At 40.1% G+C, this 24,702-nt stretch overlaps 1 protein-coding gene, 1 long non-coding RNA gene and 1 other non-coding gene across 5 annotated transcripts; 2 read left to right on the forward strand and 1 right to left on the reverse strand.

Moving 5' to 3' along the window:
* Window positions 1-4,499: 4,499 nt before the first annotated feature.
* On the reverse strand, window positions 4,500-7,544 carry LOC103697621 (C4-beta,C20-epoxidase-like). Of its 3 annotated transcripts, none has more exons than XM_039125388.3 (3): window positions 6,434-7,544; window positions 5,908-6,157; window positions 4,500-5,293 (listed from the first exon to the last, which is right to left on the reverse strand). In XM_039125388.3, exons 1-3 carry the CDS (start codon window positions 7,069-7,071, stop codon window positions 5,081-5,083), a joined length of 1,101 nt encoding a protein of 366 aa, XP_038981316.2. In that variant the 5' UTR covers window positions 7,072-7,544; the 3' UTR covers window positions 4,500-5,080. The 3 variants fall into 3 exon arrangements, with proteins under 3 accessions (XP_038981316.2, XP_038981317.2, XP_008777750.3); XM_039125389.3 differs by having other exon boundaries at window positions 4,500-4,877; window positions 5,908-6,259; window positions 6,434-7,542; XM_008779528.4 differs by having other exon boundaries at window positions 5,908-6,259; window positions 6,434-7,539.
* Window positions 7,019-10,741, forward strand: LOC149768767 (uncharacterized). Its single transcript, XR_016396816.1, has 2 exons — window positions 7,019-7,102; window positions 8,464-10,741. It is a non-coding gene; the product is annotated as an uncharacterized LOC149768767 (long non-coding RNA).
* Window positions 10,742-10,814, forward strand: TRNAF-GAA (transfer RNA phenylalanine (anticodon GAA)). The gene has a single exon. It is a non-coding gene; the product is annotated as a tRNA-Phe (tRNA).
* The last annotated feature ends 13,888 nt before the right edge of the window (window positions 10,815-24,702 follow it).

A 24,702-nucleotide genomic window follows, 5' to 3' on the forward strand; every position in this document is an offset into this window, starting at 1 on the left:
GGATAATCTAATACACTTAGAGGTGGGCATTGGGCCGGGCCGTCCATGGCCCGGCACGGCCCGCTTGCTACAGTAACGGGCCGTGCTAGGCACGGCCCATAAAAAAGGGTCGGGCTGGGTTAAGAATTTTTGGCCTGCGGGCCGAGCCCGGCACGGTCCATAAGGGCCTGGGCTGGCACGATTCGCGGGCCAAGCACGGCACGGCCCGCGAGCCAGCCCGGCACGACCCATAAGGGCCTGGGTTGGCACGATTCGTGGGCCAAGTACGGCAAGGCCCGCGAGCCAGCCTGGAACGGCCCATAAGGGCCTGAACTGGGCCTGGGCCGGGCCAGGCACGGCCCGTCCCCTTTAAAATAAATGAGAATATTTTTTTTAATAAATTAATAAATATTGGGAACTAAGAATTTATTAATATAAAGCCACCTTAATGGTGGAGGGTTTGGCTAGACTCCTACCAGTTTATTAATTTAAATCAAAATGGTACATGAAGGGAGGTTTGGACCTTGGTCTGACCTCCAGAATACAATAAGAAAGGAGAAAAAATAGAGATGACTCACTTTAACAATTAAAAAAATAAAAATGTACAATTATAAAAAATTAAAAAATAAAAATAAATGATCAAAATCTTACTAATCATTAGTATTCACTATTTTGTAGTATTTGTATCATTATCATCAGAGGATGTTGTATCATGTCCACCTTTATCTTAAAGTCTCGCCTCAGCATCCAACCAATCTTTGAAACAGAGAAGCATCTCAACCGTTTCGCCAGTCATCCTACTTCTCTTTTCGTCAAGAACACGCCGACCTGCACTAAAAGCGGATTCTGATGCTACTGTGGACATCGGCATAGCTAGAATATCGCGTGCAATTGGAGACATAACAAGATATTGATTTTTAACACTCTTCCACCAAGATAATATATCTAGACTCTCTATTTGATTTTCATCATATGCAGACTGAAGATCATTTCATAAATAAAATTCTAGTTCACTACTTAAAGATAAAGAAGATGAACTTGAAGCATGTGTGTGTTTTCTCTTTGCAATGAATGAAAAAATAGATGACGAACGAGAACTACTAGAAGAAAAAAATAGAGCTTTGTACGGAGAATCTAGATCCACGAATTTTTTCATCATATATAACATAAATATCATAAAGAAGTTGTTTTACCTCAATTTTAGCAGGTTCAGAATCTTGAATCATATTTTCACAATATACATCAAGTAAAATTAGTACGCCATTCAATTTAACTCTTGGATCAAATACAGCAGCTAAGTTATTCATAGGACATATCTTGTCTCAATACTCATTCCATTTAGATTCCATTTGTTCAATAATAGGCATTAAAACATCATCATATCTATGTTCTGCAAATTTTTGACTAATCATATATGCTTGTTGTAAAAATGAACATGAAGTTGGATAATAAATACCAGAAAGAATATTAGTAGCATTATAAAAACTAAGAAAAAAATCTTTCAAAATTTTTTCTTTATTCCAATCAATTTCAATCAATGTAAAGCCAAATCCACGATCATTAATATATGCACTTAATAAGTTTTTATATGGGTATGCATCATGTATCATGCTAAATGTTGAGTTCCAACGAGTAATTACATCAAGTTTAAATTTTTTAAAACGTTTACCATGATTTATACATAGTTTCTTAAATTCTTGAAGTCTTGATCTTGAAGCATGAATAAAAGAAACTGTATTTCTAATTTTTGAAATGACATCTTGAATCATGCCCATGCCAGCTTGACAGAAAGATTTAAGATATGACATGCACATCTAATATGCAATAAATTTTCATTTAACATGGGATGCAATGAGTCCTTTAATAATGTAACAGCAGAATTATTATTAGATGCATTATCAAAAGTAATAGACATAATTTTATCATTAATATTATATGAACATGCAGTTTGATAAATTGCATTTGAAATTTGTTGCCCAGAATGTGGAAAATCAAAAACACAAAAAGCAAGAATACGTTTATTTAATTGCCAATCATTATCAATATAATGAGCAGTAATAGCAATAAAACAATTACTACCTACAGATGTTGACCAAATATCAGAAGTTAATGAAACTTTTACATTTAAAGTAGAGAGTGTTTCAATTAAACTTTCTCTCATTGCTAAAAAGTTAGTCATAGCTACTCTTCTAAATGTATGCCTACTAGTTCTTTTGTAAGCAGGTTGTAGGTTTAATTGAATATATTCTTCAAAATTAAAAGATTCACATAAACTAAAAGGTAATTCATCCTTAACTATCCATTTTACAAGTAATTTTCTTTGATTTTCATGATTATATGTAAAATTACCTAAAAGTGATCCCCCTTGTATATTAAGGATACTTTGAAGACGAGAATTATGCATCCTATGACTCTCTTGATGTCTTTTTAAATGGCCTGTTCCCCCACTACTACTACAACTATAAAGTTTGGCACATTTTTAATATTTTGCTTTCCAGACTCCATCAACCATAATTCTATCAAATTCATTCCATACAGCACTAGCCCTCTTACGAGAAGAGATTTGATCTTCACTCGGTTCACTGGTTCTAGAGGAACTAGGAACATGGGGTTGGGGATTAGTTTCTTCTCCCTCAGAAACAAGAGGAATGCCAAAATGACTTTCATCAAAAAATGACATATCTAAATTGACGAATGCAAAAAATAAAAACTAACCACAATGAGGAATTGAGTAGAGGAACAGAGGTAGAGCCGAGATTTGTGAGCTTCTTCTTGTGCTCTCAATAAGGAGTGACCTTCTCTTTCTCTTGTACTTCTAACTTTTCAACAAGAACTTCTTCTTGTGTAGCACTTAAACACTTGCTAAATGCAAACTAAAAATTAAATTGCTAGAAGCCTAGAGCACTTGCTAAATATTGCTAGAAGAGAGAAATAGTAGTAGTAGAGAAGGAGAGAAAAGTTGGTTTGGTGTGGTGAGAATGAGGAAGGAAAGGGGTATTTATAGGACTCCAAATTCCCCCCCCCCCCAAAATACCCCTCAAAATAGCCTTTTTATGACTGTTGGGAGGGGTATTTCGGGTAAAAACCACAAATAGCCGTTATGGGTAACGGCTAGTTGTTTTTGGCCAGACGGGCCGTGCCAGGCACGGCCCGTCTCCAGGCCCGTGATGGGCCGTGCCAGGCACGGCCCGTCTCATGCTAGGGCCCGGCACGGCCCGCCAGCCCACGGGCCTAGGGCCGTGCCGGGCTTAGCCTTTAGGCTAAACGGGCCGTGCCAGACACGACCCTTTTAGTAACAGGCCGGGCTAGGCACGGCCCGTTTAGTCTGTGGCCCGGTGGGCTTGGGCCAGGCTGGGCCCGGCACGGTCCGATGCTGCCCTGGGCTTATTTGGATATTTCTTTTAAATCGAGCTGAAAATTTTGTAGGATTCATGAATTGGGTCATCCATTTAAATATAGCCCTGTATCAAGCAAACACTACTCAGGCCTGCGAGAAGAAAAACAAAAAAAAAAAACCTACAGGGATCTTTTTTGTTATTTTTTCTTCCGGCAATTTCTCTGGGTTGAGTTTGGACAATCTCTCATAAAATGTAGGCCAGATGGGTCAATAGGCCCTATTTTTATAGGATTTTCAGCACAATCCCGTAAGAGGGGATGATTCAAGTTTTCAATCTGGTGGCTACAACACCTACAAACTGGGGAAATAGCTGGAATCCAATTTGAGAGGAAGACAAATGTTGGAAGTTTAACCATCAAAAATATAGCTGTGCACCCTTTTGCAGATACACTGAACTCGGATCACGACGCTTGCGCGGTTATCCATGATCTTCGGGTCAAGATCAGATAGTTGGAGTTTAAGAGTTTTCCAACCGATGGGAGAGCCCAAAAGGATACATAATCGCGTGGACCTAGTAAAGACTGGATATAAAATTCAAAGCTTGTTAGCCAGGACCATTAATTAAACGACTATCACCACTGCAACCCACTTTCCTAGCTGTTTAATATTGTCTATTGGTTTATATGATAGAATGCAACTGTGGTTGTTAAAAATAATTATCGTGTAGAAGATAAGACAAGGAAAACAGGACTTGTTGATGTAGTCTTATGCCATTCCTCCATCGAATCAAACAACATCTAGCGTATGTGAGAAACCATGTTGGTGTATATTTAGTCTCATGCACATTGATTATTTACTGGATAGATCTCGAGTACTTATATAGGATCAAATAACCTAAATAATATTTTTCGGCTAACTATTTTGGATGAGGCTTTGGGTTGCTACAACTTGGTCTTGAGAACAGTCTGTTCCATTATCAACACAACTAGAGTCATCTAATGATTATTTTTTCTTCACAACATTAACTATGATGATGATAATGATGATGCCATTTAACTATTATACATAATTTTCTATTGGAACACTAATAATGGTTATTATTATTATATAACAATCCTGAAAATTGAAAATGTTAATAAAATAGCAACCAAATCAATAAACTAATATAGTATGTCCTATAAAATTAAAATAAAAAAGAAAATATATATATAATTTTTTTTTTCAAATATGACTAGGACTTGACTCACAAAAATAATTAAAAAGTCGGAGTTTGATGTAGGTTTACATTAGGATCTGGTATCAACTTGGACAAGGTATGGATGTCGTCTAATTCGATTCAATTCAAATGAATCCAGATAAACCAAAACTTCTGATAAAATGGAAATCAAGCAAATCTCCCCCACAACAACAACAAAATAAAGAAGCAAAGTTTCTCCAAGGTTGTCAGCTGCCAATGTATCAATATCCAGTTTCTTTTCCCCCTCTTTTGCAGCTTACTGCAGATCTTTCTTCCTTTCCATCAGATAACAGCGGCATGTAATATCGTGCAAAATCCAGCTATCTACATCATGAGAAATGGAAATCAATGCATCAATCTCCAGCCCAGAACTAAATGCAGTCCATATGCCCTTACTCTCTGCAATTACTCAAACACTGTTTGGGTAAAGCAATGCTCCTCAATGCAGGCGACAGGAGAACCAATCCTTTCTGACATGTGGCAAACAATACTAACTTGAAGGGAAACACGATTATTGCAATCAAGTATCAGATGCTGCCATATAGATAAATTATAATGGGATACAGGAGAACCAAGCATGCTGCTATCATGACTTGTTGAGTGAGCGAGATGGTTTTTTCCCCACGCACATTAATGGTTGGATGAAAGTAGAGGAAAGATATGGAGATGGAGTCATGGTGTTCGCCATCCTTGTAAACAGGCTTTCCAATCATGTGCTTGTAGAGCCCACCAGTGGATGCCTGAAGGAAACAAGCATGGGGAGATCAGAAAGTCTATTAAATGATGGGAATGTAGGCAACAAAGGGTTCATGCGTGTGATCAATAATAACTTAGTGTTTGAGAACATATCATAAAAGTTGAGACCTTGTAAGATGAGTGCAGAACTTTTCATGAGACTCAAAATTGACACAGCATGAAATGTGGGCCTGTGGCCCCCTGCGTGAGCTAAACTACATCAATTACTTCACACTTTGATATCCAAAAATGCTTCAATGTGTGAGCAACCAATGATGGTTCTTCAAATCCAGGTCGACTGTATAGGATTTTGTATTGGTTCCGAAGTGCTAGGGGAATACAGACACCTCAAAAAAAAAAATTTCACTACATCTGCTCTATAACCATCATTTTGCTTTTTTTAATTGCACGATAAAGATTGGAGTAATAGAGATGCATGGATTGCATCACTACTTGACGATGCTTTAATATCATTCTCTCTCTTAATGCTAATTTGGCCAAGTGACAATATTATGCCCATGAGAACTCGATGAGCTAGCAAAAAATTTTCATGTGATAAGTCAAACAAAATGTCTAATCTACTGCAATAACAGAATAATAAGTCTTATAAAGCAATCACCTTGATCTGGTTACCGATGGTGATGATAATAGCCTCCTTGCCCGGACAAAACCGGAACCAACCTCTCTTCGAGTAGATGTGAAACTCTGAAGCTTCTCCACAAATATGCAGACAGAAGCTGTGCAAGCAATCCAAGCTCCTTATCGCCATTCGTAATACTTCGTTCTTTAATCCACCATCCAAATTATTCCGATGGTGCTTATGGAGGCAAAGAATCGAGCCCTCGACTCCCCTTTCCCTTCTCCGCTGACTGCACATCCAGGCACCACCAGCACCATTATTCTCCAATAAAATCTCTCCCATTTTGCTTGCAATCTTCTCAATCTCCACCCATAACCCCTCAAGTTTATCACTGGAAAGGCAATTCGGTATTTTGAAATAAAGAAGGTAACGTTACCTGGTGGTGATCTGATTACTTTATAACATAGCATCACCTCACAACCGTCAGATCACGATCGAGATGCATCAATCGTGATGAAGAGGTGAGGGAAAGGGGGGAAATTATTAGAATTTATGTTAGATTTACCTGAAATCCTCGTACTCGTGGGGCCAGATTCCCGCCAATGCTTCTCTCATCCCACTCCGATACCAAAAGAACTCCTCGCCTCCCTCCTCCACCTCTACTTCAAATCCCCATCGCCTCTCCGGCGACCTCGCCGTCGCCTTCTTCTTTTCCGCCGGAATTCCGAACGCCGCGGCTGCGGCGACCTCGCCGGCGGCAGTCAGATCCCGCGGGATGCCGTGGTTCACGAGCTGGAAGCACCCAAACGCCGACCACGTGGACTTGAGAAGCTCCATGGCTGATCCGTCATTTTGCGACGATACCAATGCCTGGAAATTTATTTCTGGAGGATTCCATGGCGTTGGATCTCGGGGGAAGATCCGGTCCGGCAAGTTTAGTCTGGGGACGCGGAGGGAGTCGGCCAAAAATCCGGTGAGCTCGTCCTTTTCCGGTGACTCCGATCCGTCGGTGGGTGATGCGGCAACCGGGGACGGCGGTGGAGCACGGGATTCTGGCGGGTGGTCTGGAGGATCTCTCGCAGGTGTAGCCATGAAGGCGGGTGAGAGAGATAGGAGGAGTAGTTCACACAGGGAGAGTAAAAGAAAGGGAAAGGGAAAGGAAAAGGGAGGGGCGGTGGGTGGGGGACGGAGGAATGATGGCATGTCTTCCGAAATCTTTCTAGGTACATCCAAGGTGAGGATTCTCGAGAACTCTTTTTCTTTCAGCTTTTATTTTAGACTACCTTGTCCCCTGAACTTTAAAAGATTTCAATTTCAATTTCAATTATTGGATTGAGAATTATCACCAGAAGAGAGTAGCAGGAGTTTCCTTTGAAAAAGAAGGGAAAAGAAAAGAAAAGAAAAGCATTGTTGCAGCCTAGCAGGAATCTCAATTCACACTCTATTAGGGCTTTTAAAGAACTCATCTGGGAAAGCAAAATAATGAACTGGAAACCTGTTTCATTGGAGTAGAAAAAATACGAGAAAATATGTGATTCCTGCAGTTCTTGATGAGTTTTCTAATTGAAGGATTATGACATGTTTAGTATCTTACATATTGATGGAATCTAAATTTTAAATGGGGCATCTCTTGGAGATTGTTAATTGGATAAGCGAAAAAGATGGTCACATTATAGTAAGGAAGCTGAGAAAGCAAATTAAAAAAAAAAAAAAACAAATGTTATTTTATAATTTTTTGAAGAATACTTCTTCAAGGTTGGTTTTTCCTGTGTCAGAAGGTTTTACTCTTTCCAAGAATCTGCTTTTATTTTCTTGCCTTCCTAGTTTCCTTCATTCATTTCCTATTCTAGTAACTATGCATCAAAGCGTTTTTTCCTCTCTAATTTATTTTTAAAGCCTTCCTACTATGGAGAAAACTTGAACTAAATTATTTGCTTTATAATGCAAAATAGATAAGAGGGTAAAGAAATCAATCTTGTATACTGCAAATTGCATTAGTGGCTTAATTATTTTGTTTATATTTGTTGAACAGGGAATGAGAACTAGTTTCTTTCACTGACAACAACTTCTTCAGAAGTAACAAAAGGCATCATCACTTAGATCACACCTATTATAACCTAAAGGTGCCGGTTTATCCCAATCAAACTAGAAGATAAAACATTGACCTGATGCAGTTTCCAATTACATCATATTTAGGCCTATACATCTATCCAGAAAAAGAAAAATGAGGAAATTTTGAGACTGATTTAAGGCTCTGTCCTTATTGCAAGAGATAAACTGAATTTGAATGGACTGCATGGCAGACTTAAAAATCCTAGCCCCTAACTCATGTACTACCTCAGAGTTGAAGAATCAAAACAATTTGTAAAGTTCCTTTTAGCCATAAAAGAAGTGTTGCCACATACCCTGACAGAGGATAAGTTTTTTTTTTACGAGTGCTACTTTAGCTCATTGAATCTGGGGGGATGTGGAATTGGTTTTGGCCTCTCATCACCCTTTCTACCATGCCTTCGGTTCCCTGTGATGATATTCACCCAGCTAAGACAGAAGGATGTTCAGGCTTCAACTCACATGCTGCCTTTTCATTCTTGGCAGGTTTTTTTTTATCTCTGCAAGTCACTTTTACTGAAGATGGTTGATCTCCAAGACATTAATCAAACCATGTTTTTCTATGCGAGCATCTCCTATTATCTCTTGAATTCACTGGTAAAATCTCCATCCTTTTGTATGTTGTACAATTTTTATTGCCTTTCTTCGTGTTCCAGAGTTTCTGCTATCACTGACGCTTTGTTAGAAAACCTAGGCATGCTTTTGTCTGGTGTTATATGTTGTTCGATGAGTCTATGATATGTCTGAGTTTTCATTTATGTCCTCGTTCACGCCTCTTTTCTTGAGGTTCGTGTTGTACTATATTTTGAAGTATGCTTGTCGCAACCTAGGATTTCATTCAAAGAAGCTAGTCGGAAGGTATTATTTAGGTTTCTTGATCCTATGTAACTATCCAAGATCTACCATGTACATAGCTGATGTGGGAATAAATATACACTTGCATGGATCCTCACATACTCTCTCCGTTTAAGCCCTAGCGTCTTCGTCGGGCTAAGGGTTCAAATTCATTAAAATATAATCACAAGCACCATGATTGACCCGTGGTCAGCTTCAATAAGCTCGTGCTGCAGTGTCTCCTAGTCTATATATGCTATGAGCTAGATCTGCTCTGATACCATTTGTCACAACTCAGATCCTCATCCAAAAAAACTAGCCAAAAAGTATTACTTAGGTTCCTTGGCCTTGTATAAGTACCCAAGATCTACTATGTGCATGACCGATGTGGGATTAAGCACACACCCACACAGATCCTCACAATGCTAAAAGACTAATTTATTTTATTAAATGAAAGGAGCCCAATTAAGTACAATGCTGTCTCAAGTCTTGGTTCTTGGACCTTCTTTGTTAAAGGATAGAAATTTATGATTGTGTACCCACCTTCTTTTAAAATGTGTTTGGGTTTAAGCACTAAGGTGCTTTGGTTGGTGAATGATGGAAATTCTTGACCATATCAAAGGTTTTGCAGCTGAAAGGTTCTTAGAAGGCTTTTGTTATCAATGTTGGATGCGTTCCCATTGAAAAATAAGTAGTGTTCTAACCATGCATGATCCAAGCACTGCTGGGGAATTTAAATACCTTGCTGCTTGAATCTTTCAAAAGTGACTGTAGTGAGGCACAGACTTGGTGTATGAAGACTTGAAATTAGAGAAGAAATAAAATGGAGGAACTGTTCAAGAGCATTTTGGATGGAAAAGGAGGAGAAAATGCAAGTGTTTTTCCTATAATTTTATCTGAGAACCAACGACTTGATTGATCTAACTTTATAAATTTGGTAAATTTCTCTGGATTTTTTTTTTTGAAATTGCATTTGGCATGGAACTAGTTTACTATGAGTTGCACTTGAAAATCATTAATCTTGAAGGAGACAAGGAGGTTGAGAATACTGTTGAATTAGGTGAAACATGGAATTTTTCTTTAAGTAAATGCAAGGTGTAATAAATTATGAATGGGCTCTTGAGAGTGCATAAGTGCACTTGCTCACAACAAGGAACATGAAGTAAGGGGTACCATGCAAATTGGTTCGGAGAATCTGGGCAATGTCTTACATCAAAAAGGATAATCTGGGCAATGTCGCAGGGGATTTTTCACTGAAACTCTTCAAGTTACTGATGGATTGGACAGAGCGGATAGAGATTTTGCATCGGCTTGCTAAATACCATTCCAACTGTTGTCATTCTCATTCCTTTGAGAGACTTAGTTGAAGTGATAATGTTCGTACCCTTTCTTTACAATATGATTTCTGAAGCATTAGATCGCATTTGTGGTATGAGATGGAAGACTGTTAAAGGAACTCATGGTGGACAAAGGAGAATGAAGAGCTGGAATCTACAAATAGTGCTAATTGACTTGCTGAAATTTGATTCAAGAAATTACTTTGCTGAAGTGCCAGATTGGCGTCAACTTTGGGATCAGTGATGAATTTTGGCCATACTTAGATTTGTTTCCCAGTGCGAAATCGATGGGCAAACCAACCAAGCATGTGAAGCCAGATTCTAGTACTTTTGATGAAACCATCTTGAAACCAACACTTTAAGGCTAAGATGCTAGGTCTGTCGGCAGGAAAAAGAAAACTATATTTTATAAAGAACAACCTAAATTAATTGATGAAAATAGTTAGAGATTAGGAACAATGACCTTGGTGTCTTTCAGATGTAATTGATACTTCAACGTAAAGTTAGATTTTGGATGGAAGCCGGTTTAGTTTGGTTTGTTCATGTTGTAATGCAAAGAATATCTTTTATTCATTGGTGACTTGATCAACCAAGCGGGGATAGCTCAGTTGGGAGAGCGTCAGACTGAAGATCTGAAGGTCGCGTGTTCGATCCACGCTCACCGCATATTTGTTTTAAAATTATTTTTTAATCATACTATTATCAATTTCTACTCATACAATCACATAATTATCAATTTTTAATTAATTATTTTCTACTCAGCCTGAAGATCCGTGTTCATGTTTATTTTTTAATCATATAAACATGTTCACTGTATAACTTATTTTCTTAGTTATATTAATATCAAGTTATTTTAGTTATGATAAAATTCTCCCTAAAGGCAGTGGATATTCCAGGTAATATACTCTTTTCAAGTGTTTTGTCTCTCTCTTTCCTTTAGAAGGGCAATTACCCATCGACCATTCATTAGGAGTTTCTGGGTACAAATTTGCAGCTGTTTGCTGACCTTCCATCGAGTCTGTCATGTAGCTTAGTTAAAGAGAGATGAAAACCAAGGGGTTTTGGTACGTACTGGCTGGTTGAGGAGGGATTTCCTTTACCTATTTTGAAGGATTGTAAAGAAAACCCCAAACGATGAAAACAAGATAAAATACTCTGATTACTTCGAGGGAACCAGAACCTCCAATGAAAACACCAAAGTGCTAGCAAAAGATAAGCGTGTTTGTTGTTATTCTCTTCCCTTTTAAATAGGCCACAATACAACTGAAGTTCCCAACAAAATAGGAATAATCTTAACAGCTAGTTGACTAATTCAACTCAACTACAAATCAGCAAATAGTTAACATGAATATCTAGAAATCAGAAAGATTTAAACAGGAAATAACAGAAATTATTTAGAGTCCTAATGACTAGGAATTCTTGAATGTAACAGCTCCTCCCTCCTTAAATTTCGCCCTTGTCCTCAAGGGTAATGTTTGGAAATTGTTTTTTGATGAAATCCCGATCTTCCCAGGTTGCATCAGCAGGAGATAAACCTTTCCAATGAATTAGAACTTCATGCTTCTTGTTTGAGACTCGTCGATCAAGAACTGCTTGCGGTTTTGGAATAATCTTTTCTTCCTCCATGTTTACCAAAGGTAATTGAGATTGCATAGAAACTTTTTCTCCAATTTTCTTCTTGAGAAGAGAGACATGGAATACTGGGTGGATACGTGAACCTGCTGGCAAATCCAGTTTATAAGCCACTGCTCCTATTCTTTGTAAAATCTTAAATGGCCCATAATACTTAGCAGACAACTTGAAGTTCCTTCTCATGGACACAGAGAGCTGCCTATATGGTTGTAATTTCAAATACACCATATCTCCAACTGAAAATTCTCTTTCTCTATGTTTAGAGTCATAGATTTGCTTCATTCTAGACTGTGCCTTTTTTATTTTCTCTCTAAGTTCCTTGATGACGACATCTCTGTCTTTCAACTCTTTATCTACAGCTGCAACCTTGGCTGTTCCTGGAACATAACTTAATAGAGTGGGAGGGGGTCGTCCATAAACCACTTCAAAAGGTGTTCTGCCAATTGTTGAGTGCCAACTTGTATTATAACAGAACTCTGCCCAGGTTAACCACTTGGTCCAATTCTTAGGCTGAGAACTCGTAAAACATCTCAAGTACATCTCCAATGTGCGATTAACCACCTCACTTTGGCCATCCGTTTGGGGGTGGTAGGAAGAGCTGAAGTTGAAAGATGGACCATTTAGTTGGAATAACTCTTTCCAAAATGCACTTGTGAAAGCTGGATCCCTGTCACACACAATTGAACAAGGCATTCCATGTAAACGGAAAATGTGATCAAAGAAAATTCGAGCTATCCCAACAGCAGTGTATGGATGAACAATAGGGATGAAGTGAGCATATTTTGATAATCTGTCAACAACAACCAATATGGTAGATTTACCATTAGAGAGAGGCAAACCATCAATAAAATCCATAGCTATATCTTCCCATACTTGGTTTGGTACTGGAAGGGGCTGTAGGAGGCCGGCTGGTGCGAGATGCTCCACCTTGCGTTGCTGACACACATCACAAGTTTTAATGAACTCCCTGATGCTCTTCCTCATTCCTTTCCAATAGAAGTTGGACCGAATTCGATGAAGAGTTTTAATGAACCCCTCATGTGTACTTCCATGGAATTGCCCAACTATGTCTGCAATAAGATAAGAGTCCTCTGCAAGATAAATTTTTCTTTGAAAAATAAGATTCCATCTTGGAACCTCCAAGTTCCCATAGCTTCACCTTCCTTAACAAGTTGCACAAGCTTCTTGAGAGCAGGATTTGATTGGGTTTCTTCTTTGATTGCCTCAATCCAATTGGGTAATGGCTGAGAAATTGCATGCAAGTCCCCACAATTACTTTCTTTTTCTTCTCTCCTTGATAAAGCATCAGCAGCAATATTTTCCTTTCCTCTCTTGTACTCAATAATAAAATCATAACCCATTAACTTGTAGAGCCACCTTTGTTGAGCCCCTGTTGTAATCCTTTGCCCCCATAAATGCTTTAGACTTTGGTGATCAGTCTGCACAATAAATTGTCTACCCAGTAAATATGGTCTCCACTTTTGTACTGCCAAAATAAGGGCCAAGATTTCCTTCTCATAGGTTGACAAAAAGAGATGCCTCCCTTGAAGTGCGTGGCTATAAAAAGCTATAGGCCGATCTTGCATCAAAATTGCACCAACTCCAGATCCAGAAGCGTCGCACTCTACAATAAATTTTTTTGAAAAATCTGGTAGAGCTAAAATCGGTGCTCGGACCATTGCTGCCTTGAGTTTTTCAAATGCCTCCTCTGCTTGTGGACTCCACTTGAAAGAATCCTTCTTCAACATCTTCGTCAGGGGACCGGCAATCTTCCCATAATTTTGAATGAATTTACGGTAATAGCCAGTTAACCCAAGGAACCCACGTAGAGCTTTAGGAGATTGGGGTTTTGGCCAAGTCAACATTACTTCAATTTTGTATGGATCCACACCCACCCCTGCACTTGAAATTACATGGCCTAGGTACTTCACTTCCCTTTGGCCAAACTGACATTTTTCTAGCTTCACATACAACTGATTAGACTTTAAAATGGAAAATACAATCTCTAAATGCCTCAAATGTTCAGCACATGATTTGCTATAAATTAAAATATCATCAAAGAAAACTAAAATAAAATTTCTCAAATAATCTTTGAATACCTCATTCATGAGAGCCTGAAAGGAGGAAGGTGCATTGGTGAGGCCAAAAGGCATCACCAAAAATTCATAATGGCCTTGATGAGTCCGGAAAGCAGTTTTCTCTATATCATCTGGATGTACCCGTATTTGATGATAACCAGAACGTAGATCCAATTTGGAGAAGTACTGTGCACCATATAATTCATCTAAAAGCTCATCAATCACCGGAATTGGATATTCATCTCTAATTGTTATTCGATTCAAGGCTCTGTAGTCTACACACATTCGCCACGAACCGTCTTGTTTTTTCACTAGGATGACTGGAGAAGAATAAGGACTGTTGCTTGGCCGAATAAGTCCAGTAGAAAGCATGTCAGCTACCAACTTCTCTATCTCAGCTTTCTGATAATGAGGATATCGATATGGTTTGACTGAAACAGGCCCTTGACCAACTTGTAGAGGGATCCTATGATCTTTTGCTCTCCTGGGAGGAAGACCCTTTGGTTTTGATTGTACTTCCTTATATTTATCCAAGAGTTGCTGCACGTTAGTGGGAAGTAGAAGTTGAAAGCATTGTGCCTGTGGGCCCCTCATGGCATATAGTTGCAACAGGACTCCTTCTTTTCTTTTTCTTGCTACACGTTCCAATTGGAAGTTGTTGACCACCTTATTTTCTGGGATTGACAAGCCATGTAAGACCACTTCTTTCCCTCCCATATCAAATTTCATCTGCAACTTAGAGAAATCCCACACAATGGGTCCCAGTGTGCTCAACCACTGAGCCCCTAAAACAACATCATAGCCTTCAAGTGGTAATAAATAGAAATCAATGAATATTGTAACTCCTTGTAATTTTATCGGGACATGAGCACATTTACCTGGACTAGCTATCCTTTCTCCAGAAGCTACCATTACTGCAAGTTGGCCGCTGGAATTAGGCTGCAAACCCACTGCCTTTGCAACCCTTTCACTCACAAAATTATGAGTGCTTCCTGAATCCACAAGCATAATAACTGCCCTATGTCTGAGGCTGCCTTTAACTCGCATTGTCTCATGTGCCCGTGTTCCAGCAATGGCATGCAAGGAAATTTCTGGTGTTTCAACTGGGTGCTCATCACAGCTATCAGTTTCCATTTCTACATCTTCATCACTATCTTCCAAACATGCTTGAATCAGGAACAACTTCTTGCAACGATGCCCGGGGCCAAACTTTTCATTGCATCTGAAACAAAGCCCTTTTCTCCTTCGCTCATTTAACTCTTCAGTAGTCATCTTCTTCATGGGAATTGAGGATGAAGGTGCCGCAACTATATTGCGAGAAAGAGAACCACCCTTCGGAACAGGTGAAGTGGCCTTTCGGCGGGAGAGATCTCTTGCTTCATATAAACGAGCCAACCCAATGGCTGAAGACAAGGTGGTGGGTCTGTTAGCCTACACATCAGTGCGAATCGCATCACATGGGCCACTAACAAAGCAGCTCACCTGTCTATTTTGTGGCATAGGCCCAGCTTTAGCAAGCAACTTCTCAAAGCTAGTTTGATATTCTGCTATCGTACCAGTTTGCCTTAATTTAGTGAGCTCTCCAAAGAAATCAAAGAACTGATTAGGACCATACCTAGAATGAAGTCCCTCTTTGAACTGTTCCCAAGTGATAACCCCCATCTCTTGTTTAAGCAATTGGTACCAAAGTTGTGCCTCACCTTCAAGATGAAAAGATGCTAGAGAGACACGATCGGCACTTGGTATCTCATGAATTTGAAAGAATTGTTCAGCTCTACACACCCAACTGTTGGAAATTATGTCCTAAATCCAATCAATTGTTGATTGTAAATGTATTTGAATCAATTATAAATAACATGGTATTTATTCATCACCAGAACATCTTCACAAACTCCGATGTGATGAAGTCCTTAGGACTGCTTTGTGTAATGAAATATGATTTTGTCACACAGGTCCTTAAATGTTCATGACCGTATGATATACTATTAATAGGACGATAGTATTATCGGGCGTAGGTCATTGTGTATCATATTTGTTGGTTATCTTCCAAACCAAAGAGTATAGAGATACTAGTATGGTATACAGGTGAATGGTAGTGTACGTTCACTGAACATGACCAATTGACGGACTCTCTCTTGTCAAGAGTTGTTCCGAGTGGATATGGGTATATGTATCCTTTAGACCTGAGATTGCAACCGGTGGCTTGCAAGCAACTCACTGTACTTTGGTGCTGGACTACCTGAATTTCTAATCCAGCGACGAAAGGTTTCTGGGTCCAGTCAAGTACTTGTGGTAGTCAGTTGCAGATCAAGATGGGATTGACCTCCCTTAGAAATAAGGGTGAATGCCTTGTGTTTTCAATTAAGTAGTACCCTGGCCAGGGAAAGTCAAATCACTATCACTTGACTTATTGAATTGAAACATATTTCCGGATGGATCGTTTCAGGGTAGACAGACTCTAAACCCATCCTGGGCATTTTCTGGTCAAGAGGATGAATTATGCAGTAACCATAGTCCATAGGTTCTAGAATGTTGCTTTGCATCTATTCGGCCTATCCGGTCGTCGGGTCCCATTGCTAGATGGTTACTTCGATTAGTGCAGGAAGTGTTCTTGTACTACCGGCTTAGGTTCGAACCTGTGAGGTCACACGCTTAGAAGTTTCTGGATTGATCAAATGGCTGATTGACGATTGAGAATCGTCTAGAGGTAAAATAGTCAATGTGATTGACTGATTGCCCTAAGCAATTGTTGCTTGGAGAAGTTAATTGGTGATTAGATCACTGATTAGACTCAATTTGATTGAGTAATAGAGATTGGGCTTGACCAAATTCAAATATGATTTGAAGTTGGTAAAACCGTAATTGACACCAAAATTGGTTTGGTGAAAATGTCTAATTTGCCCCAACCAAATCAGATTTGGCTTGAGTCAAATTGGATTAAAATCAATTATGATCCTAGTATGACTAGGACTTCCTTCCCTATGTGGGACCCACATACTGTATGTGGGACCCACGTCCTGCCTAGGTGGGACCCACATACTGTATGTGGGACCCATGTCCTGCTTAGGTGGGACCCACATACTGTATGTGGGACCCACATCCCGGCCACCTCACCCCTTTGCATGCGTGACACGTGGCGGAGCAGGACACCTCTTTTGCTTGCATGCGTGACACGTGGTGAAGCAGGACACCTCTTTTGCTTGCATGTGTGACATGTGGCGGGCCTGGACACCTCACACTCCTCCTGATGTCATCCATGACCTCATATGCCTCATGAGGTCATCCATGACATCGCCCTCCAGGCCACCTCACCCCTTTGCATGTGTGACACGTGGCTGAGCAGGACATCTCTCTTCCTTGCATGTGTGACATGTGTCCTGGCAGGACACCTCACAGGACACCTCATAGGGACACCTCACCTTCTTCTTGGCCTATAAATAGGCCACCCCTCTTCCTTCTTCCAAACACATGGAGAGCACCAGAGAAAGAGAGTGAGAGGAGAGAGTAGTTCTGAAGGTGAAAGCCCAAGAAGGAGTTCTTGAGCTGTGAAGGTCCATCTTCTTCCTTCTCCCTTTCAGCCAACCTTCTGCCTCCCTGCGAGCTAGCACTCCCCGGGAAGCTGATCATTCCGGAGCTTCGCGTGGACGAGTCATCGAGGCCGGACGCTTGTGCGGCTGCGAAGCATCCTTGAAGGAACCCCCTTCTAAAGGTAAGAGATCTGATCTCTTTTATGGTTGAGATATGATCTCAATCTTCAAATCACAAGAAATTGTGATTTATGCATATTGATTTGAATTACACAATCCTCGGGATCTGAGGGCTTTGTGATATATGGTGTCAAAGCAAAGGATTAGTGGAGACTATCCGATTCCCGGGAACTCTCACGCGTGATCGTGTGACGAAGCGTGGCTCTCCACCCGGGGGCTCATATGATGAGTGCTTTGATAGGCACGCGCGGGTGTCACCCTATGTATTGGGACTGAGCCTGCGCCACATGTGATGTGCAGTTGAAGACTGTCTTCGACTGGTACCAGAGTTAAAATATCTAAAATATCAAGCATGTTTTTGGTTAAAATGTTTAACCCGTTCTTTCCGCATAAAAATTTTCTGAAATTCATGCTTAGCCCTCTGCACGCACACCATCAGTGGTATCAGAGCCCGTCCAGGTTCTTTGTAATATCAAATATCTATGCAAGATGTGATCTTTTACATATGATGTAAACTAATTATATTATTTCATTATGTTATTCATATGATGAATGAACATGTTTGTTTGCATGATTAACTTGAATCTTAAAAGTGTTTTAACGATTTAAAGTTACGGAGCATGCAAAACAAAGATAAGACATGAATAATGTAATATACTTAATTATGAATTGAGTAATGATATAGATCCTAGACTTTAAATGTGATTTGAATGTCTAAGACATTGCATAATTCATGGGGTAATGGGTTAGCTAAATCAAATCCAAATGATTTGGACTCAATGGTTGAAATCAAACTTGGTAGAGTAGTTGATCTAATCTAATTAAAGTTGTTTCTTAGATTGGGTCAAGATTGCTCTTGATCTTTGCAATAGTTGTAGTTGATCAAGTCCATGTCTTTGATTAGACCAAATGGATGTTGATTTAGGCTTCGTGGTTGAGCTTGAGTTATGATATTGATCGAATTGAAATTGATAAACCAGCTGGTGTCAAAGGCAACTGTAATCAGTAGGTTTTTAATTGGGAGCTACTTGCTGGGTTTCGGTCCAGTCAAGTTAATGGCATACCCTTCCGCTGATCTCACTTACCAGGCCATCTTGGTGAATCTCTTTTGATCAGATCTCTGATTGACTCTAATTGACCCATGCCTGTAAGAAAATCAGTTGGACTGATTTAGGTGCACTGACTTGAATCTATTTCCTATGATACCTGACTTATGAAGTCAGTGGGAGGATTTGGATTGAGTCAGCTTTTTATTATAAAAATCCTCTAAATTATTAGGTCCATAAAATGATATGGTTAATGGAGATGACCACGTCATAGCCTCCCATTAGTTGTGTGATAATGAGTCCAATACGTCTATATACATTGGAGGCGCGTGCGCGCACTGGTGCGTATCGGCCATTGGAATTGTCATACAATAATGATGAGTCGGTTGCAACTATTGGAATGGGTGGTCCGGTTGGATACCGGCCAAAGTCGGGCTTGACCATCTATTAGATAGTTTGCATTGATTGCTACATGTTAATGGTTGGACCTGACCGGGACTTTTAGTAGTGTCGATATACGCCTGCTGAAGTGCTTCCTGGGGCAGAATGATCACTAGAAGTTGTTTAGTTGAAGCAATTTGTTATGAACCTACCTTTAGGTGTATTTGGGTTGATACCGACCAAAGTCGGGCCCAGGTATAGCCTATTGGATTCTAGTGCCCACTAAAGAATTAAGAGTAATTCTTCGGATTAGAGGTAGAGGCTCCTGATTCGTATAAAATAGTGGAAGGATCTTTAGACTAAAATCCATGTCTTTAGATTAATTGATTCATTTACTAATAAGGCCATGGTTTTATCTTTTATGCAGAAATGTCCTCTTATAAGTTCCCCCTATCACTATTGGATAGTGATGAGCCGACTAGACCTTTGATTAAGAATCAGGCTAACTCGAGTGCTAATGAGAGAAATCAGCAAAGAGTTGCTGGTCAAGGTGGTTATATGATAACACCTTATAATTTCTCTGTATGTGATACGATGACTTGGGTATTGGATACCGGAAGTCCTTTTAATATCTGTAATACGTTGAAAGGACTGCAAGTCATTGAGAATTTCGGTAACAATGAGAAATTCCTAAATGTTGGAGATGGAAGAACTGTTCCAGTTCTTGCATTAGGTAATATTCAAATTGTTTCAAATTCTCACATAATTGCCCTTGGTGAATGTCACTATTGTCCTAGTTTGTTAATGAATGTCATTTCCGTTGGTCATTTGGCCTTAAACGGTTATGAAATTTGTATAAAGAAGGATTATTGTGATATCATTATGAATGGTGTTACAGTAATCAATGGACGATTAAACAATGGCATTTATGTATTGTCACAACCTGTTAGTGTAATGTACACTACAAGTAAACGCCCTAGATCTGATGATGTCTCTGATATCTACCTTTGGCATTGTAGGCTAGGTCATATTAACAAGAACAGGATCAACAGGTTGGCCTCACTGGATATTTTAAATATTAATGATTGTGAATCATTACCTACCTGTGAGTCTTGTCTTCTTGGAAAAATGACCAAGTCGCCTTTTACTGGAAAAGGTATACGAGCGGGTGCTGTATTAGGTCTTGTACATTCGGATGTATGTGGACCTATGAGCACTAGTGCAAGAGGTGGATACAGCTATTTCATTACATTTACCGACGACCTATCTCGGTATGGGTATGTGTTTCTTATGAAACACAAGTATGAATCATTTGAAATGTTCAAATTATACCGTAATGAAGTAGAGAAACAAACTGGACAGTGTATTAAGATACTTCGATCTGATCGAGGTGGTGAATACCTCTCCAGTGATTTCTTGACATATCTGGAGGAGAATGGGATTCTCTCTCAGTGGACCCCTCCCGGAACACCGCAGCATAATGGTGTGTCTGAAAGGAGGAATCGGACTCTGTTGGACATGGTCCGATCCATGATGGGGTTTACAGTTTTGCCCTTATCATTTTGGGGTTATGCACTTGAGACCGCTTGTTATATTCTTAATAGAGTTCCCAGTAAATCTGTGACTAAAACTCCATATGAGATATGGACCGGTCAAAAGCCTGTACTCTCTCACCTTAAAGTTTGGGGGTCTCCAGCCTACGTCCGTCGTTTGAAAGCAGATAAACTGGAAGCTAGGTCGGAAGAATGTCTTTTTGTCGGCTACCCAAAAGAAACCAAAGGGTATTATTTCTACCAGGTTAATGAACAAAGGTTGTTCGTCAGCAATAGAGCTGTCTTCTTGGAGAAGAAATTTCTTGGTGAAAGAACGAACAGCTCTAAGGTTGAGCTTGATGAAGTTCAACAGGTAGAGGATCAGACAACTAGAACTGAACCGTTAGAGTCTGATTTGATTGGATCAAACTCAGAACCCATTAAGGTTGCACCCGTTAGGCGATCCGGTAGAGTACCGCATCAACCGGATAGATACTATGGTTTTCTTGTCCGGGACGATGATCCCATTGGTCTCGATGAGAACGATGAGGATCCCGTCACCTATATGGATGCTATGTAAAGGTCTGACTCTGATAAATGGCTTGGAGCCATGGAATCTGAAATGGAGTCCATGAAGGTCAATGATGTATGGACATTGGTTGACCCACCCGAAGGATTTAAACCCATAGGGTGTAAGTGGATTTTCAAACGGAAAAGAGGCGCAGACGGAAAGGTGGAAACCTATAAAGCTCGTCTGGTTGCCCAGGGATTTCGTCAGCGTTATGGTATTGACTATGACGAAACGTTTTCGCCTGTGGCAATGCTGAAATCCATTCGGATCATGCTTGCGATTGCGGCCCATCTGGACTTTGAGATCTGGCAGATGGATGTTAAAACCGCTTTTCTAAATGGAGATTTAGAGGAACAGGTGTATATGATACAGCCTGAAGGTTTTATTTCTGCAGATGAGTCTAAGGTGTGTAGGCTGCAAAAGTCCATATATGGACTAAAGCAGGCATCTCGGAGTTGGAACATTCGTTTTGACAGGGTTATCAAAACTTATGGCTTCGTTAAGAACGAAGAGGAACCTTGCATATACAAATGGGCTAATGGTACGGTAGTCTTATGTAATAACCCCAAAATTTTTTTTATATATAAAAAGGGATAGAATAGTCCTTTTCAATTGATATAAGGGGTAAAATTGGAAGGAATCAAAAGTTAATGGCATAACCGTAGATATGTTGAAGTGGCAGGGGCAAATTGGGAATTTAATAATATTAAAAAAGGGTGAATAGTGCTTTGATGTGATTTAAAGGGGGGTTTACTGTGGCTTTTGGAATGAAACCGAGAGAAGAAAGGGAGGGTTCTCAGACGGCAACAGAGAGGAAGAAAAAGAAGGAGAGGAAAGGAAAGGAAGAAAGGAAGAGGAAGAAGAAGAAGAAAAAGAAAAGGAAGGAGATCCCGGTTGCGCTGCCAGCTGAAGGAAAAAGTGTAGATCTCCTTCCCCTCTACGCAAGGACCTCGATTTCCAAAAAGAAAAAGGTAAATATCCATTCCTATCTAGTCTTTTGATGACATTAGGCTATACAAAGGGTGGATATAGTCTAGAGGGGTAGGATAAGGGTTGTAGAGGCGGTTAAAAGAGGAAGAATCGGATTTTGACAAATTTTTCCGGCACTACGGAAAAACTGTGTCGAAGTCCCAACTTCGGAGAATTATTTAGGGGGTCAAACGACCTCCGATAGCAATGCATGTTACCTCTTTGGAATCCCCTATGAGTGTAGAATGTTAGGTAAAAATTTCATCAAATTTGGAGTTTGGAAAGTGGATCAAACCCAGGATGAAGTAACCGGCTGTCGGTCCGAGTTACTGTTCATCCGAGTGGGAAAATAGGGGATTTCATGCCATAATAGGGTATTAAGCCCAGATTAAGCTAAGGGAGACCTTGTACTCGTGCAAGGGAGTCCCTAATACACATAAATGATGAGTTAATTAATAGAAAAAAAAAAGAGAAAGAAAAGAAAAGATTTAGGGAACGGGGGAGTTGAATCAATTAAAGTTCCCTATATTATAATTGGCACGTAGATTATGGCCCTTGATACAAGACTAAATGTATTGTAAATGCATGTCACAGTTGGGCAAGAAGCTAGGGAACAAGAGGAAGAAGTTCCCCACTGCCTGCTGTAGATTTTTGGAGGCGTATCAGGGCTGTGCCGGATTGACAGGTGAGTGGGAGTCATGTACTTTGCACCATGAGCACATTCCTTATTCATTTTCATAAATGTCGCCAAGTGTGAATTGATTCCACTTGAGCATATTGATTGATATTGTAGTAGATTCCTCTATATTTTGATTCTCCATGCTTGATTATTCTGTACATGCATTTGAGGGAGCATTGAGAGGAATTACGAGGGGTTGATGAGTAATTAAATTGATTCTGAATTGTGAAATGACTTCTTTTGTAAATTGATTTCATTTCCTCTATTTCAAAGATTTGTAGAGCCTTTTTAGTGGTATATTGAGTTGTATTGCACTTCCTTGACCCTCACTCCCAACCCTGATGTTAGTTTATGATTGGGTCATGATCGAGTGAGTGGTAATCTTGATTATACTCCTTTTTAGTAGAGTATTGGGAGGGTGCATTATGGCATTTATGCATGGCTTGGCAGTATCTGCAGGACACCTATAGTCGATGGGGTTGAACATCGGCCTTTGTGCACATAGTAGCCTTCTGGGTGGGCGGAGCCCAGTCCCTTCCTAGGGGGGGACACGGCCCTAGGCGTAGGATCGGCCGGTCCTACGACTTATATTCTGCTTGCCGCCGGGCATAGTAAGACCCCGCGAGGTGCAGTATGGCTTTCCGCGGATGTAGAATTCCCGCGAGGTGCCGTTTAGTATGTAGATGTGAGATGGATTTCTGTTCTGGATACTGGCCAGCATTTACATTATCAGTATGGTGTCTTATTCTGCATATGCATGTGACAGTGGGGAGTTGTTGCTGGTTCGCCTGGGGCGTAAAACCCACCTCCTGATAGCTGTCTAGCATTTATGTTATCGGTATGGTGTCTTATCCTGCATATGCATGTGACAGTAGGGAGTTGTTGCTGGTTCGCCTGGGGCGTAAAACCCACCTCCCGACAGCTGTCTAGCATTTATGTTATCGGTATGGTGTCTTATCCTGCATATGCATGTGACAGTAGGAAGTTGTTGCTGGTTCGCCTGGGGCGTAAAACCCACCTTCCGACAGCTGTCTAGTGATGATTTACATATTGGTGTGGTGTCATATTCGATGTATGCATATGGCAGTAGGGAGTTGTTGCTGGTTCGCCTGGGGCGTAAAACCCACCTCCCGACAGCTGTCTAGTGATGATTTCAGCATATTGACACCTGATTTGTATGTTCCAGCATTATGATCTGTTGAGCATATTCATGAGTAGCATATATGTTTACTTGATTATTCCATATATGCTTCAGATGAGTTGATATTGATTATGGTGATATTGATGATTTACTCCATATTCTTTATGTTGAGTTCATGTTCATCTTGTTATTGATCTTGAGATTTTACCTCGAGCCATGATTATATCTTGTCTCATGTGCATAGTACTCTCTACTCCACTCACTGAGTATTTATATACTCACTCCCCAGTTTGGTGTTTTTGATTGCAGGGCAGGTATTGTATAGAGAAGAGCAGGATTAGTGGTTGCCTGCTAGCTGTGCCGCTCCATAGTATAGTATAGTATAGTATAGTATAATGTAGATAGAGGTTTATCCCCTTTTGGTGTATTATAAACCTTCTATTATATATAGTGCATAGTTACAGTCATAGATCCTGTTGTGGATATGGGTTTGACCATGGATGGATTGGGAAGCAGGTATATATATATGTGTGCAGATGAGTTATATGCCTGAGATGATGTATTGCTATATATTGTCCAGGTTTATTATGTGACAGATTATGTGATTGCTGCTCTGACAGGTAGTGTGTTGTATGTATTGAGATAATCCTGACAGGTCACTATAGAAAAAGTGATCATTTTGTGCATGCATCATGCCAAATTTTTCAAGATTTATTGATGATTGATAGGTAGTAGGGTTCTACGCGGTGGCTGGTGGCCTTATGCCTACCCGCACCCTAGGACCGTCGCGGCGGCCCGCCGGGAACGGGGCGGGGGTC

This window comes from Phoenix dactylifera, chromosome 1, assembly GCF_051530095.1.
Source record: "Phoenix dactylifera cultivar Ajwa chromosome 1, Ajwa_hap1_PhDact_Kaust_v1.1, whole genome shotgun sequence".
NCBI lineage: Eukaryota > Viridiplantae > Streptophyta > Magnoliopsida > Arecales > Arecaceae > Phoenix > Phoenix dactylifera.

Excerpts from the sequence above, each read along its gene's own strand:
- LOC103697621 (XM_008779528.4), bottom strand. The coding sequence starts at position 7,071 with ATGCCATCATTCCTCCGTCCCCCACCCACCGCCCCTCCCTTTTCCTTT. Across the intron at positions 6,260-6,433 it reads CACGAGTACGAGGATTTCAG|TGATAAACTTGAGGGGTTAT; the intron begins GTAAATCTAACA and ends TTGCCTTTCCAG. Across the intron at positions 5,294-5,907 it reads CCATCGGTAACCAGATCAAG|GCATCCACTGGTGGGCTCTA; the intron begins GTGATTGCTTTA and ends TGTTTCCTTCAG.